At 47.0% G+C, this 17,502-nt stretch overlaps 2 protein-coding genes across 7 annotated transcripts; one reads left to right on the top strand and one right to left on the bottom strand.

The window, feature by feature from the left end:
- Positions 1–961: 961 nt before the first annotated feature.
- Positions 962–17,502, bottom strand: PLA2G7 (phospholipase A2 group VII). Of its 6 annotated transcripts, none has more exons than XM_030489432.1 (11): positions 17,229–17,502; positions 9,627–9,751; positions 7,393–7,543; positions 6,697–6,790; positions 6,082–6,150; positions 5,234–5,381; positions 3,678–3,791; positions 3,313–3,404; positions 2,673–2,846; positions 1,419–1,567; positions 962–1,191 (listed from the first exon to the last, which is right to left on the bottom strand). In XM_030489432.1, exons 1-11 carry the CDS (start codon positions 17,485–17,487, stop codon positions 1,088–1,090), a joined length of 1,479 nt encoding a protein of 492 aa, XP_030345292.1. In that variant the 5' UTR covers positions 17,488–17,502; the 3' UTR covers positions 962–1,087. The 6 variants fall into 6 exon arrangements, with proteins under 6 accessions (XP_030345292.1, XP_030345294.1, XP_030345293.1 ...); XM_030489434.1 differs by lacking the exon at positions 17,229–17,502 and adding an exon at positions 9,921–10,667; XM_030489433.1 differs by lacking the exon at positions 17,229–17,502 and adding an exon at positions 10,385–10,619.
- IMP3 (IMP U3 small nucleolar ribonucleoprotein 3) lies at positions 10,210–12,077 on the top strand. The gene has a single exon (XM_030489438.1). The coding sequence runs from the start codon at positions 10,709–10,711 to the stop codon at positions 11,264–11,266; it is 558 nt and encodes a 185-aa protein (XP_030345298.1). The 5' UTR covers positions 10,210–10,708; the 3' UTR covers positions 11,267–12,077.

Here is a 17,502-nt window from a genome sequence, read left to right as displayed (position 1 = left end):
TCAGTTTTGTTTGTCATCTGATTTTTGGAACAAATAGGCTACAGCTAGAAGTAGTCCCCCTTTCGCAAGGTTTATTCATTTAGAAGTCGCTCTTCCAGGTGGCAGCTTCAAGGAGCTTTGCTCTAAAAATCAGAGCTTCCTTTAGGCAACCACATAGTCAACTGCTTCTACTGACAGATACACACAGCAAGTACCTGCGCAAAGATGAGTGTCATAGTAATACAGCCATGAGAGAGACATCAAGATGATCAAGCAATGCTTAATTACTCCTTTCTAAAGGGAGTGGTAGAAGTGACAGATCTCTTCTGTAATTTCACCTACACCAGTATGACTGACAGTGGTAATACAGGTATGAACAAGAGGAGCACTGCTTGGAGCTTTGACTAAGGGGAATTACAGTTGCTACAAGAGTGACCGTTTCAGCAGCTTTTGGAATGGAAACATCCTCTAAGTATGGCAGTAAACACAGATCTTAAACATAAGTGGATTGAGCTCACATGAGAAATCCTGTGTCTGAACAAACACTTCTCTGGTGTTACATTAAGCTATTTCCTGTAGCTTTTACTAGGGCTTACTAAAATAAGACAGTGTTGAAGCCCTTCAACTGGTACCTCTCTGACTTAGGAGGAGCAAAAACCTGCTTCAACTTCCAACTGTTGTCAGCACAGCTGAAATACCAAGTAGTTTAATAACAAATTAGATATTTTTTTCTTACACTGCAAAAAAAGTTTGCTGGACTTAAAGCTTGGTAAGCAGCACTTCAGCTGAATTCCTTGGAGCTTAACCGTTTCTCTGCAAACTTGATTCTAAATCAAAACCAGAGAGTTTAAGTTACCATCAAATGATTTCCCTTCGGCTGCCTACAAAGCAGAAATTACCCTATAGCAGTGTTTCCGAGAATCCTTCTGACTCATTTGAACTAAAACCTCTCTACATTTTGATGATAACATAACCTAATGCCTTATCTCTATTTTTTGTTCCACACCCCAAAAGCTGTGTAGGTGGCCAATGTTATCACATGTCTGAGTAATGTCTGGCCAATATTAGTGTTGTGATGGCTGCAGCATCCAGTACTTCTTTCTATTCCTTATTCAGGTTCAGCTGGAGGTAAGTCAATATTGGTACCAGGAATAACATTGGGTCCTATGCCATCCACAAGAGAATCCCACTGATCGAAATCTTTCTTAAGACCTATAAAATGGGGAAAAGAAAATCCGAGTGGTAATGACTTAACTAATCGGCTTTTTTAAAGCTACACTGAAAAATTAAACCAACTTGGCAAAGAAGGGAGGCATGATGTTTTAAGGAGGGAAAAAGGACATGCTTACTTCTGATCTTGTTCTGAACGGAATGGTTATATAAAAAGCTTCAGGGGGATTAAATATTAACTTCATACTTGGATGTAAACAGATACTTACTCAAATGTTTCTGCAGGAAGGCTAATGATGCATGATTGCTTATATCAATAGCTTCATTTGGATCTATTTCTCCTTTTAGTTTGAAAAATCTTCCAATAAGTCCTCCACTCACAAAGGTAAAGTCAGGAAAGCTCTGATGTACTGACCCCCTGCAAACAGAAAAATGAGCCACAGGCTTGTAGGAATGGCTGATTAAAAGATGCCATGGGTTGCACAGGCTTCTTCAAAGACAGTCGCACATCTCATACTGTCTTTTTTAGCAGAAGATAAAGCAGGTTAATCTCATGAGCATGCAAGATGCGCAGTAAATTCTGCCCTAACCACAGAAGGGAGGAAGTTTTGTACATGCTTTACTGTAATCACTATAACTGCAATGGCAATCAGTAGGCTTGGCAAAACTTCAAGTTGTCTCTCTGCTGTAAGTTAGGTTATAGAGCCACTGACTCTGCTGTACGCAGTACTTTCACAAGGCAAGTGTGTAAATGCACCCAGAAGGCTATTTAAAGTGTTCAAATGCAGATGATCAATGAGGCCCCGAGCAAAACTTGTGGCCTGGGGCAGGAATGCACAGCTTGGAGTACCTTACACTTAGGATTACTGGCTGATTTGAGAAGTCTCTGTCTCCCCTGTGGGGGACATATTGCTGTCTATTTTAAACATGCAGTGAAAACCTGGGCTTTGCAGAAGTATTGACTGTCTTTCTGCAGTTATATAGAACCACTGAGTGGTTTGGATTGGAAGGGACCTTAAAGACCATCTAGTTCCAACCCCCTGCCACAGGCAGGGACACCTTCCGCTAGACCAGGTTGCTCCAAGCCCCATACAACCTGGCCTTGAACACTGCCAGGGATAGGGATGGGACAGCCACAACTTCTCTGTGCAACCTGCACCAGCGCCTCACCACCCTCACAGGGAAAAGCTTCTTTCTAATATCTAATCTAAATCTCCCCTCTGTCAGGTTAAAGCCATTCCCCCTTATCCTGTCACTACAGGCCCTTGTCAAAAGCCCCTCTCCAGCTTTCTTGTCAGCCCCTTTAGGCACTGGAAGCTGCTCTAAGGTCTCCCTGGATCCTTCTCCAGGCTCAACAAGCCCAGCTCTCTCAGCCTGTCTCCATAGCAGAGGTGCTCCAGCCCCGTGAGCATCTCCGTGGCCTCCTCTGGACTTGCTCAAGCAGGTCCATGTCCCTCTTATGTAACTGAACAGCTTCAACAAGAGAGTAACAGCCACAGAAATGATGGATCCTGGACACTTACTTAATAGTGATCATTTTCTTGTTTGTGTCATTGGAGCTGAGCTTCTTCATCTTTAAGATGTTATCAGCCCACTGGAATTTTTCAGAGTTGATAAAAAGCAGCGGTTGCTGGACACTGTTTTGGTAAATGTCATCACCTACTGGAAGCATCCATGCATCGAGGGCAATGCCACACCTGCCAAAAACAACTGGGTATTGTCACAGAAGCAGAAAGCTTTGTACGGAAGTTCTCAGCATGCTTTGATTTGCAGGAGACATGGCAGAGAAACGCTCTATGATACTGAACAGGTTAATGAATCACTTTGTTTAATCACAGGTTAATCACTTTGTTTCAGTATTATTTCTTCTCTGGGGGAAGAGAGTTAATCCATTATTGCAGTATCCATGGTCTCAGTTGCCAGGTCCAGCCCAGCACAGGAGAGTTGTCAGGGTGCCACAGTATCATGGTACATGATACAATATGATACAGCTATTGTGTTCCACCACATCCCCACAGTTGAAAGAAGCATGACTTGAGAAAACAAGACATGCCAAACAGATCTTTTCTTCAAGAGCTAATCAGTAGTTGGGGGCTTAGGCAAGGTCCCTTACTCCAGACCTCTTAAGTGCCAAATGTCTCTTGCCTTGTTTTGCATACTTACCTGAATCTTATTTCTTTGCTGAGACTCTCAATAACTGTAGCACCACCAAAAGAGTGTCCCATCACAGCTATTCTGCTAGTATCAACAGAATCCTGTCAAAAAAATCCAGGTGCTGTAAGAGACTTTCTTTCCCAAACTTTTTTTTTTCTTTTTTTTTTCAGGGAATAATTGTTTAGGCAATAGATCCTTTGGAAGTAGGAAAAGCATCATTTCAGCTCCATTACTACCTATCTAGCTGAGAATATCTTCACAGATCTACAGTGTGATCTTCAGAATAGCTTGCAGGCACCAGTTTAGAAATGGAAGAGGGAAACGAGAAGCATTATTAGGTGTTTAACAAGATGCAGTCACCGCTTTTCACTCACCTTTAGGCTATTCCAGTCAAAGTTTGAATTTAGTACATTCGTTACTTCCTCTCCTGAATTGATTTTAAGAATGAGATTGAGAGCTTTGATACACTCCTGTGCTCTTTGCTGCACCTGGGGAGAAAGAAAAGTTGTGACAGAGCAGTGGAAGGCATTATCAGACAGCTACTAGGTTTGCTGGCCCTTTGGACACAAGACTGTCTGATTTCCCAATGCCCTTTGTGTTTGATACTGTAAGAACTGTTCTGAACTGCAGAATGGAACTCTGATGTCTGATCAACAACAAAACTGACTTTTGGAGGTCCAAAGAGTTGACGATCTTGCATAATGATCTGCACATGGAGGAATTTATCCCTTTAACATGTGCCAGAGACCTTCAACTCCTTCATCCTGTCACTACTCAGAGAAGGGGTTGCTGGGATGCGCAAAGGCTTAAGTTATACAACTACAAAGAAGGCTGACTTGCTGCTCCTTGTGCTCGCTTTGATGAGCAAATGTCAATACATCACTTGCCCCATCTGCACAATACCCTTGAAACTGTCTTTACACTGGATAAACCCAAAATAAGAAACAGCCAAGAAGCCAGTCTTCTATATACATACACATTCTTGAAAACTGTACAAAGCTGTTGCAAATAAAGGTTTTCATTGTTCAGTATAAGAAGTGGTTTTGACTTTGGTATGTCAGTAACAGAAAAGCTTCAAAAAGAGTCAAAGAAGAGTGCTGTCCTTGGGAACTGCAGTGTGTAGGCAGCAGCAAGATGTCTGCATATCACTGAATTTCAAATAAATCTCAACCTCCTGATTTATCTACTACTGAAATTTGCAGGCAACAGCTTCTGGAGGTTATTTGCAAGCTCAGACACTCTGCATTTAGACTTTTAAGTAGGATGTTGTATGCATACAGGAAATGACACTTGCACTGCTGTCTATATGGCCCAGGGAGATAAACACCTCCCTGGCTGAGTTTGCATTAGTGGGAAGAAAGTACTCCCATCATTTTAAAGGTCAAGTCTATGCTTGGAGTAGCTCATCAGTATGACCATATCACATCTAGCATAGATGCTGCTTATAATCAGGAAGTCTGCATTGTCTACATTGCTATAAACCACATTAAAGCGTGTTGAAGATGAAGCAAACGTTCTCCTTAAAGCAGCCATGATTCATCTTGCTAACCAACAGTAAACAAAAGCTAAAGCAAGCCTAAGGCTACACAAACATTGGAAATGAACTCCGTGCCACTTAAAGGCTGAGCTGGGCAGCAAAAGTGTGAACACACAGAGAAGAAACAGAGAGTTGACTAGAACCAGGGGAGAAACAGCTGACTAAGCTCAACAGTGCAACTTCACGAGAAAGCTTTGTTGAGGAAGCAGTTTATGCTCTGAAGAAAGCTGTTGGCTTTCCCATCTTCTGGGACACAGGACTTGATGCATTTTTGCATATGCCCTGAGTCATAGCAAACAACTGCAGACATAGCCAAAGGGAAAGAGTCTGCTGGCTAATCCTCAACAAACCACTTCTGCCTCACTTCCTAGAGCCCAGACCTAGGACGAGTACCTGCTTATGGCGCAAACAACGCTCTTCCTCTCCAGTTTTTAGTTTCCTGTAGTAGATCCACTCCTTTTCCAGGCTTGACGTAGACTCTTCCCGTGGTTCAGAAAGTGACTTTTTTTTACAATAATATGTTGCTGAAGCAGATTCATCTCTGTAATAACAACATAAGGTTATTTCTAGGGGTGTATTCTGTTTGGTTTGAGATGAAGTTAGCAGAAGTTTTAGATTTCACTTATCTCAAGAGATTCAGCTATCAACCAGTGCGGCTGCAATCACAACTGAGTGTAGACAGACTTTCTAAATAATGCAATAACCCCAAAAACTCCCGCTTTCTTTATATTATCCAGGTTCTAACAGTAAGAGGGAGAATAGCATGCCTGAAGACTGATGAATGATATCTTCCCCGGGACTTCTCATTCAAGGGCTTATCAAATCTCCTTTAGAATCAACTAGGTTGGAAAAGACCTTTAAGATCATCAAGTCCAACCTTTACCCCAGGACTGCCAAGACCACCACTAAGCCTGTCACTAAGGGCCTCATCTACATGGTTTTTTGAACACTTCCCAGGACACTGATTCCACCACTGCCCTGGAGAGCCTGTTCCAATGCCTGATCACCGTTTTGGTGAAGAAACTTTTCCTAATATCCAACCTAAACATCTCCTTTGCTTAGATAAGAGTTGAGCTGAGAAACAGGGGGGGTGAAGGCGAGTAGGGTGTGAGGAGGGTAGACAGGGCTGAAGAAGATAAGTTAGTTTTTCTTTAAGAAAACACCGTAAGTTCTTCTTTAGAACTTATTTAATGTGAGAAAATTTCTTTCTATCAGAACTCAAGAACGTGCAGTATACGCACCTGTGCTCCACAGCAGCCACTACAAAGCCCTGAGAAGCCATCTCTATGCAAATAGCAGAATAGATGGTCCTGCAATCAAAACCACACCCTGGTGAGACATGTGCATAGGTCATAATTTCAGTTAGACTGCTCTTTAAACGTTGACCACACTCTGTATGTGCTAGCCCCCATTCAGTATTTCTTCTGTTTTAATTTGATAGCCAGTAGAGCAGGCTTTTGCATGGCAGGCACCAAAGCCTGTTCACAAACCCCTGTTACTGTTTTACTATCTATTCAGAAGGAAAAATGCTAATGATTTTAAACAAGCAGCACATATCACACTTTACATCTTCAAAGAGCTGTCCAAAAATCAACTAGCTAATCTTCACAACATGCTCATGGATTAGGAAATACCTTCACCCCTAAAATACACAGGGAAAACACAAACAAATACACCAACCCTGCTTTTATTTACTGCTGTTTATTTCAGTGGTACTGATACACAGCAGCCTGTTCAAATCTCTTTCAACACCACAGGGATCTCACCCCCCTACTGAAAATCTGTTCAGAACCATCCTTGGAGGCTGCTGTCTACATAGACAACAAAAATAATTTGTCAGCAAACTGTGGAATTACCGAAAAGCTCCAAGTCCATGGGAAAAAATGAGGAGTGGGTATTTTTCTCCCAGCTTAAAAGCAGCATTTGACTTTGCAGGACAGGTCACTGAACCTAGATAAAAATCAAAGCATATGTCATTATTACTGAGATGAGAGAATCTGGTGACTGCTGATTTTGTGGTGGTCATCTAAAGATAAGGTACCAATTCTCATCCTTACAATACAGGAGACAAATACAGATCTGATTCTGAAAATACTTTCTACTTGGGAAAAGATACTTTCCTTCTCTTCCTCCCATCCACAGCCTAGCACAAACCCTATATATCTCTTAAACCCTATGAAAACAGATTTATAGGAATAAGCACGCATCCAGTCTAGTTGGTATTCAGACCTTAGGATCTATCTGATCTTTGTATATCTACACATTTCCTCATGGGATTTAAATCCCAACACATAGCTGCAGCTTACCCAAGCTCTTCCTAGAGCAAACTGCCCAGCCACTCCTATTCAGAGCAGTCAGACACTGCAGGTCTGCCTGAGAACTGGGTCACATTCAGCATTGAGCCTCACTACACAAACCCATCCCAAACAAACACACTTCTTTGAGAAAAGCTTCAGCAGTAACACAGGGCTCACGGAGCACTGAGGTGACAACCTGTGTACAGAGCTCGTGCCCTTGCACTAGTCAAGGAATAAATCCAGAATGAGTCTTACCAACATAGTACTGGAAAAGCCTTTCTCCTACAACTCGATACATGTTAAGGAAGTCAGAGAGCCCCTGATAGTATTCTTTATCTGGAATCCATGGTGCCTCTTCATTATCTGTGGCATTGCATGATGGATAATATAGGCGCAAGAAGCTTCCCTGTGAAGAAAAAGTAGTAATATTTTTGCCAAGAGCTTCAGATGCAGGAATGACAGCTCAAGGGAATTAAAAGAAACACATGAGAAAATGGTTATCCTATATAGGCTTTGATGCCAATACTGTGTCACTATCTTTTTGTCCCTGCAATGAATTTAAAGTAGCATGATTGTTGGCATCCAGGCAGAGATACACATCACCTTCTCTAGGTTATCCCATGGCTAGTTCATAATGCTCCATTTCATGAAGTTAATCATTACAAACACTACCTATTTGCTCCATTTCTGCATACTGCTGGATCTTTTCTACTGTGTTCCTCACTATGCCTCCCCTTCAGGGAATGGTACGATGCTGCAGTCTGACCAGTTTAACAGGGGTGACTGTATTCCCTTCACCTTTCCAGCTGTTATTGACCCAATTCAGCTAGCTAAACTGTGGTGAAAAAAAAAGAACCCTCCTAGAAGCATATTTTTCCTCTAGGTTAGCAAGACAAATTTTACCCTGAGACTAGCTTCTGGAAGTGGTCCAGCAGAGGAGATGTGGGTAGAGTCATGGGCATGATCTCAATGTGGCTATAGTATTGTTGGCTAAGCTGAGCAAAAGGCTGTTGGTAAAGCTCTTGGGCAGCTGCACTGCAAAGGAGCGCAATATATGGTTCTTCCTCCTCATCCAGATGTTTACAAGTCTGCAGTGGTCCATTTTTCTAAACACAACTTTGTTAACCTGTGTTTTACCTGCCTCTGTTTCTTACCACCAGTTTACTGTCTGCACTCCAGGTCTTCCACGAAACCACCCAAGCTTTCCACATTCACATGGACCTCCCACAGCCCCTTGCCAGGATTTGCAGACAGCAGCAATGTACCACGGCACACCTCAAAGCAGACCTTCTGGCAGATAAACTGTGTGTAACTTGTATTCTTACTTCCCGGTTTGCAAGGAAACTTGTGACACTATTCAAATTTACTGTCCTGCTGAAACCGTACTTTTGTTTTAACAAGTTAAGTCTAGGGACAAAAGCTAAAAGCTTTTTGTCCAAAAGCTTGTTTACCAAAAGCTTGTTTAATGAAGCTTGATTCTATTTACTCATCAAACTTAAATCAGTCTTTGACACAAAAGCCATTACAGAAGAAATCATCTTCATCCATACTGGTAGTGATACTAATTTGATCCCAGAATGATTCCACTGAACTTCCCCAGGTGACTAACTGCTTACCGGAAAGGGGAAGAGGTTCATTACCTATACCTGAGAGAACGGTAATTATACAGATTGCTTATCTCAGAAAAACACACAGGCTGATTGCAAAGAGAAACTAATTGCTTATTTTATACCAATACGGAGTAACCTCAGTAAAGAAAAACATATGATTAACCACTACAAACTGATCACAAGTTCCACTATACCTGGCTAGCCTGAGGAATAAAACCACAGTGTAGACGCAGGCATATTCTCATAGCAAAATTAAAAAGCAAGAGGATTTGAAATGAAACCCATAAACAAGCTTATTAGCTGCCTATTTACTGTCCCCATCTCCTTACCATGGCTTCTCTCTCCACTAACCACCTGCAGAATTGACATCCTGTTCTTTTACAGACAGATAAAACCTCAAGAACACACCTCATGCTCTACCCTCCAGCTGAAACACTGCCTACCCTCATCACCCAGCCCTGCCAAATCCTGTTGGGATCTTTGTGATGAGAAAACAGATACAGTCTCGGAGCCTGTGTGTGGAGTCTGCAGGAGCCCAAGGCAGAAGGGAGCAGTGGGGTGGATGGGAAGAACCCCAAGGGTCCCAGGAGGACACAAGCTGGTCTGCATTATCTTGCCTAGGGGAGCCAGGAAGGCGAGGATGCTAGGAGGAGGGAGTGAGTAGCCATGGAGGATGCTTGCAGTTTACATGCATCTGGTAAAGGCCCAGTACACATGCTACATTGGGACAGAGAGGACAGAAAGCTCAGCTCTGAGTGTGTGCCACGGAGCATTCCTGCACAGACAAGACCTTCTGTTTGACTCATCTGTAAAACTACAGCAAGTTGTTTCACTAACATTGTGGCTTAAATCCTTAGAAGGAAGAACCGCAAGCTTTACCTCAACTGCATTTTCTGTCATCAGGTCTGTACATCCAACGGAGTGTGGTCCCTTTCCTTTGGGGATCCTATAAAATTTCTCAGTGCTGCTGCTCCCTGGTTCCATTGGTGCCTTTGCTGACAAACCTGGGGAAAAACACAGAGCAAATCAAGAGACTGCAACGTCCTGTGTGACAGATCACCTACTCTGACAAAAATGCAGTGCATTGAAGATCTAGGAACAGGAAATTAAAGGTTGAGCTGATACAAGCACCTGCTTATGAGTATCAGAGATCTGAAATCCCGAGTCACCAACCTGACCTGCTCTTCTGGGGAGTTTCCTTGGAGTAGTATCCTGAATCCCAAGGATCAGAGAATACCACGCACTGAACAGAAAGGCAGAGAGGAATCCTTTGGCTGCGGACGCCGTGGCGGCACTCAGGAGGTCGAGGTGCTGCGGTGCGGAGCAGCAGCAGCCTCACTTCTTGGGCACAAAGAGGGAAGCGCAAGCTCAAGAGCAGCAAGTTTCAGTTGCGAAGGCAGTTCCCTCCCCACCAGGCTACGACCTGGACCTGCTCCTCCTAGTCAGACCGGCAGAGAGGGGAGATTTCACAGCTCCTCGGTGAGCAAAACCAGCCTACGCATCGGGGTACAAGGATGTCACGGAGAAAACCCAACGCCGGAGCCATTCCTCCAGGAGGGATGATGAAGCCTGGATTTGATCATTGGAGAGAAAAGGCCTGCCCGTGCAGGGCAGGCTGTTGGGAAGCAGGTCCGTACCTGGGGTGACCCCTCGGAGCCAGGCCCGCCCTGGGGACCAGCAGAGCGCAGCGGGGAGCAGCCGCATCCCGCCCTAGGCAGCGGGCACCCCGCTCCGGCAGCCGCCGCGGCTCTGACCAGCCACGTTTCGCTTTCCCGGCGGTAGCAGCAGCCCCGGCACGGTGTACCCCAGCCCGGGGGCCATCCCCCGGCCACCAGACACTATCGGTCGGGCCCGGGGTCCTTCGGGGCGGACGGGGAGGTGCCGCGGCGGCAGCGGCGGGCGGAGCGCGGCCGCTCCTCCCCGGAAGGGGCGGTGGTTGCCGGCGGCGCGTTCCTGTCAAGATGGTGCGGAAGCTGAAGTACCACGAGCAGAAGCTGCTGCGGCGGCTGGAGCTGGTGAGCTGGGAGGCGGCGGCGGGGAGCCTGGCCGAGGTGAAGGCGCTGCGGCGCTACCGGCTGGGCCGGCGGGAGGACTACGTGCACTACAAAGCGCTGGCCCGCACCGTCCGCACCTTGGCCCGCCGCCTCCGTGACCTGGGCCCGGCCAGCGCCGCCTTCCGCTCCCGCTGCGCGGCCGCGCTGCTGGAGAAGCTGCACGGGCTGGGGCTGGTGAGCGAGCGGCAGTCCCTGGCCGTCTGTGAGAGCCTGTCTGCGGCCGCGTTCTGCCGGCGGCGCCTGCCCTGCCTGCTGGTGAAGCTGCGGATGGCGCAGAACCTGCGCCACGCCGTCACCTTCGTGGAGCAGGGCCACGTCCGCGTGGGGCCCGAGGTGGTGACCGACCCCGCCGTCCTCATCCCCCGCGCCGTGGAGGACTTCATCACCTGGGTGGACGCGTCTCGCCTCCGGCAGAAGGTGCTCGACTACAACCAGGAGCGCGACGACTTCGACCTGGCCGCCTAGGGATGCACTGCCCGCCCTGCCTGTGCTGCCCTCACGCCTCTGCCCCGCTCCTTGCGACGCGAGTGGCAATAAAGACACGCGGCGGTACCACCGTCAGATGTTTAGCCTCCCCCAACATGCCTGAAAGAGGAGCAGAGAGGAAACCTACTCTGCTTGCTCTGCTCCCACCTCTCCTTAGCACCTAACAGCTCCATTCATCAGTACAGAGAAAGTTCTGCATCCGTCGGAGAAAACACCAGATAGCCCGACTCCATAAAATCACAGAATCAACTAGGTTGGAAAAGACCTTTAAGATCATCAAGTCCAACCATTACCTCAGGACTGCCAAGACCACTACTAAACCACATCATTGAGGGTCTCATCTACACGGTTTTTGAACACTTACAGGTGATTCCACTGCTTCCCTGGACAGCCTGTTCCAATAACTTTCTGTGAAGAAACTTTTCATACATTCCCATAAAGTGAAACTGCCTGATGGCAGGAGAGGATGCATTTGGGTTTAAATGTTTGGCTGCTACTAAAAGCAGTTGGAAGAGGGTTTATGCACACCTGAGGATTGAGTTTAAGACCGAGTTTGACAGCTTTGCTGCTGCTTTTTGAAGGGGTGGCCCTGCCAGTTCTTCCTGCATTTGGCTCAGTGACTGGGGGAGCTGCTCCTGGAAGGGTTTTCTCTTGATACCAGGGAATGTGTATATGGGGTAAAGGCAGAGATTGTGTGGGGTCAGCAATAAACAGGGAGGCTGAGTACCGCATTTCTGGAACTGTAAAAGTTTTAGCCAAAAATTGAATTAAAAAGAAACAATGAAACTGACTTCATTTTTCATGTGAAATTGTAAAGGGAAGTTTGATACTCTGAGTTCAGCATCTTTGCTGTACAGGGTTGCAGCTGACCATTAAGCATCATTTATGGAGCAGGATCTAACTGGGGAGGCGTCAGAGCAAAAATTGTCCTAACTAGATCTGCAGATCTGGGGGGAACTTTTGCATTTAGCACAGAAGCCAGTCAGTACCTAAGGGAAGCCTCAGGCCTTCTGGGGCTGTTGGGAAGTTTATTCCCCTTTGAAATAAAGAGCACAAAGGCAAAAATAAAACGGTTGTTAGAAGTCGCTGAAGAAATGTGTGTACTGTTTTATGATGTAGTTTCCCTGAGAGCTTCTTCTCATTTTTAAATATTCCAGTAAGCCCCGTTCGTTTGTTATCTTACAGGCTTTTTTAATGTAAGTTTTTAATAGCTACAAGGCTATTACTAGGTTATAAACTGGGCGATGGTGGGGAGGTGGTAGAAATGCCTTCTTTTCCTTACCCAGGGCTACAAAAGGAGTTTAGGTTTAGGAGTGGAGCTGTGACTGCCTGTCCCAAGTCCTCAGGGCTGGTGTTCAGCTGCTGCTCTGGGTCTGGATGCTTTAGTGTGGCTTTTCTGAACAGAAAAAGTGTTTAGGTGAGGGGTGTTTTGGGAGCATTGACCAGAAACTATCAAACTTTTTTAAATGTTTTTTAGAAAGCAAACTCTTAAAATTCCTACTAATCTTGTAAGCCAAATGCATTAAGCAGAGCATTAACTTTTAAAGCACTAATAGATGTTAAGGACACAAAAGAGGTGGGGGGAAACCCCATTGCTTATCTTATGACCTGCTCCTGCTTATACTTGAATTCCATTAAAACATCACCTGTAACGCCTTAACAACATTTTTCTTGGGGCATGCACATTGCTTATGATAAGAAATGCAAATTGAAAAGATGTTTTGCTCCTGAAGCATGGCTTTTCTTAGATTAGACCAGTGTCATTTTTGGGGAAATTCAGAAGGTGCCTAATTCAGTTGCAGGTAAAAATGGTGTATTTGCTCTGCTTTACTCTTTTGGGGGGATCGAAGTCATAGAATGGTTTGGGTTGGAAGGGACCTTAAAGCTCATCTAGTTTCAACCCCCTGCCATGGGCAGGGACACCTTCCGCTAGACCAGGTTGCTCCAAGCCACGTCCAACGTGGCCTTGAACTGCCAGGGATGGGGCAGCCACAGCTTCTCTGGGCAACCTGTGCCAGGGCCTCACCACCCTCACGGTAAAGAACTTCCTAATACCTAACCTAAATCTCCCCTTTGTCAGTTTAAAGCAATTCCCTCCTGTCCTATCACTACATGCCCTTGTAAGAAGTCCCTCTCCAGCTTTCTTGTAGGCTTTAGAATTAAATTTAAATAACAGCACATTGACATGTCCTGTACAGGACATTACTACTCAGATGCTAAACTGCTGCTCTGCCCAGTTTGTCTACTCCTCAAAGGAAAAACAGAAAAATGTCAAACCTGCATCCTGTTAGCCTCTGTAGTTTACATCATAAGCCTGTTCTTTCTGTCCTAACCCAACTTGTCATCCTTTGTGCACCTCCAGTACCTGTAGCAGGAGAGAAACAACCCAAAACCCTGTAGCTGTTAAATTAAGTGATGGGAATTGATTTTCCTATGGATACTGTGAGATAACAGCATCCATCATGCCAGCTCTCCTCCTGCAGTATTGGAAATCAAATTCTTACATTCTTACTTAAGAACTGCATCAGGCTGTGTGTTTATCATAAAATCAAGGAATCAACTAGGTTGGAAAAGACCTCTGAGATCATCAAGTCCAACCTCTACCCCAGTCTGTGTGTGTCCTAATTCTGGAATCTTGCAGCCCATCTGGTCGTACAATAGGTGATGTCTGAGATGAGCGTCCTGCTCCTAAATTTTTAACAACTGGAGTCCATGTGTGCCCTGGACAATACTGGATCCACTTCAAGGGCAATAAACAGGGCGTTGTCTCAGTTTGGAAATGGAAGTTGCATCTGACAGCAGCACGCCTACATTGGTGCTTGCAAATGCTGTCAGGCACATGATGGCTTCCTCATGTTTAATGGTGGTTTTGGCCTGTAGTTCATGGGTTTGAGTTTGTTTGCCAGAGTCAGCATGCTGTGGCTATTGCAGGCAGTTCCTGCAGCATCTCTGGAGCTGCGGATTGGAAGGGTGCAGGAACCAGCTCCAGCAGCCTTTCCTGGCACTTAAATGCCAAGGCTGGATCCAATGTTGGTATAAATTGGCACCAGCTTCCCTGTATCCGTGTGAGCTGGCATGAGGAAGCAATCTGGCATTGTGCTTTTGAGGGCCAGATCCTGCACACTCTCCCCTCCAGCACTCTGGGGGCTTGCAGTGGGAGAGCTTAGGCACATGAGAGCAGCAGGACAGGGTTGTGGGTGTCACCGTGCTTCTTCCTGCCACCTTCTGCACTGGGTTTACCATTCCTCAGGCTGCTCAGCATCCCCAAACAGCTTGTAGGAAGTTACTGGTGGAGGAGAGGAGAGGGTGGGAGTGCTGGTGTTGGACCAACCTCTCCCCATGCCTGACAGTCATCCCTGCCACCTCCCCGAGTGCCCATTGCAGCAGCTGGGGAATGGAGAGGTGCCATCTTATCCTGCAAGGGAGGACGGAGCTGCAGCAGGGTCTGGACAGTGCAAGAGCTGTCGGAGCAAACAGGGAGTAGGAGCTCTCACTTGGATAGTGGGCTGCAGCAGGGGAGGTTTTACCAGCGCCTACAGTCATAGAAGGTTTTTCCTCCTTGTTTTATTTTTTTCCCTCTTTGTTTTCTCCTGACCTTGGCTTGTCCTTTATTTGAAGGCTGCGAAAGCGGGGGAGCGGAGCCTGGCCAACGTGGGGCAGCTGAAGGAAAGAGCTCTTCACACTGAGCCTTTTGTGTTGCAGAGTGTAAATGGCTGAGGCTGTCACTGAAATTCAAGTGTGTATTTTTCCACTGATGTGAGACACTTTTTTTTCCAGTAAACAAGCACACGGCACTTTTTAAAGGCTACTTCCATCCAACAAGTGTTCAAGGCCAGGTTGTATGGGGCTTGAAGCAACCTGGTCTAGTAGAAGGTGTCCCTGCCCATGGCAGGGGGGTTGTAGCTGTATGATCTTTACAGTCCCTTCCAACCCAAATTATTCTGTGATTCCATGATTCTTAACATCTTGGTGTGGCTTAGTGCAGGGGTGATGCTGACCTCAGTAATTTGGTGACAGCACATCACCATGAGCGCAGATGGCACGTGAGGCTGGGGAAGGAGTGTACATGCTTTCTCAGGATGAAAAATGGAGACAGAGAAGCAAAGGTGGAGCTGGAATCAAAGGTGATTCCCAGCCTTTCAGGTGATGCTCCTGTATCCCAGGTTAGGCCAGGTCCTTCCAGCCATGTCTCAGGGTACTTCCACATGCTATGTCAGTAGCACTCCCCAGTGAGATGCTCTGCAGCAGATGGAGGTGTCACTGTCCCCTTTGGTAATTTGTTTTAAGTGCCTGGTTTGGCACTGGAGATTGAACCAGAGCAATCTTTCAGCACTGGGGCATGAGGTCACTGTAGTCCCTACCCCAGATACCAAAACTTTTCAACATTCACTGGGTCTGGGGGAAAAAGCACTCTTAAGAGTTATGACAGCATTTACCTTAAAGCCTCAGTTCTGGCCCCTGCTTTTAAGTGCCCCATTTTAGTCACTGAAGCAACTCTTCGCACCCTTTGCTTGCCAGTTTGGGCCTGCAGCAGGACCTGGGTGGTGGAAAACCTGTCTGCTGCATGGTTGGGAAATGGGGGTGGGACATGGGGACGTAGGGTGGAAGCAGCAGGCAACAGCTTTGGAATCAGCAGGAGGAGCTACCTGGGTTCAGTCTTCCCATAAACTGTGGAGCTTCTGGATCCAAGGGCTAAATCCAGGTGTACCTCCTTCAGCGGGAATGACCACTCTCACTTCCCTGCAAGCACAACTCCACTGCAGAAAAGTCCCTTCCCCCCTTACATTAGCTGATTTTGAAGACATTGTTTCATATCCAGCAGGCAGAGCAAAAGGGGGGGCAAACCACTAACGACAGCCAGAGGTGGAGATTTGAACATCTCCAGTTTCCTCCTAGAGCTGCCCATTAGAGGATCCTGCACATCCCCAGCAGTAAGTCACAACAGCTTCTCGGCTGCTGTACATCATGTCAGCAGGGCTGGGAAGTGCAAGCCCGGCTGGCATTGCTGCCCTTGGTTCCTGCCCTGAAGAGCCACCACTTGCTGCTCCTGGATGTGGTTGTGTCACAGGCTAAAGTACAGGCAGGCTCTGTTAGTGTCTGACTAACGTTACAGTCCACCACCTTGTCACCTATAGCTGAGCTCATTGGGCTTAAAGTACACTGGAGGAAACCACATTCCTAAAATCACCATCTCTCTCCTTACCAGCTCTAACAGCAGCCAGGGTGCAGGGTCCCACCTTGCAGATGCTGGGTCTGGGGGAGATGAATGCTGTAATGCAGAGCACCCACAACCTCATGCTCTGTGTCCCTCACAGCCTCTCAGAAGAATTTAGGTTGGGAGGGACCACTGGAAGTCACGTAGCCCAAACCCCTGCTCAAAGCAGGGTATGTATAGGGCTGCCTCGGTTTTGCATGTCTCAGTGTTGGATACATGAAGCAGAGTTTAATCACCCTTGCTGTGAATTGTTTTTTCCTCCTCCATCTAGTCTGAGTTACCCTTGGTGCAGCCTGGGTCTGCTGCTTCCCATCGCCGCACTGGGCATGTCCGTGTCAGGAGGTGGGTTACTTTTCCCTGCGGGAAAGCTCCATTCACCTTTCCCCTAAATGCTGGCTGTACACACAGCAGGAAGGGGCATGTCCACCGTGTCCCTATGCAGCTTAGCCGGAGCGAATCTGACCCCTCCGCAGGGACACACAGGGATTTGGGGCCAGATAAGGGGCTGGAAGGGAGGAAGTGGAGAAGCATGAGCCTGTGAGGATTTGGGACAGGCTTTGGGAAGAGCAGGCTGAAGCCAGGGAGCGGGAGCACTGGCAAGCTGTGTGAGGGGCTGCACAGAAACTACCCAGCTGCTTAAAATCCCCCTCACACCACCGTTGCTCCCCCCCATGCTGTCCCTGGACCCTTCTTCCCCCGTGTAGCAGTGCCTGGCACTCCACATACCTGCTGTGCAGTGTCCCAGCTGCCCTCCGCTCCCGTCCCGCTGGCCGGAGGAGCAGGATAGACCCTTTGGCCACCGTCGTCCCTCCAGAGGCCGGCGAGAGGCGGCTGCTCCCGCAGGAGGACGTCTTTCTCGCGGGCAGACCGGCTGCCGGGCTCTCCCCAAAGGGGAGGGACCAAACTTTGCCTTAGTTTTCAGATGAGACAATCTTCCTGGGAGAGATCGTCGCTGGGCCTGGAAAAGCGTCTGGCATGGAGCCATCCCTAAAAATCACTG

Source organism: Strigops habroptila, chromosome 6 (assembly GCF_004027225.2).
Source record: "Strigops habroptila isolate Jane chromosome 6, bStrHab1.2.pri, whole genome shotgun sequence".
Taxonomy (NCBI): domain Eukaryota; kingdom Metazoa; phylum Chordata; class Aves; order Psittaciformes; family Psittacidae; genus Strigops; species Strigops habroptila.
This window is presented reverse-complemented; position numbering and strand designations above follow the sequence as displayed.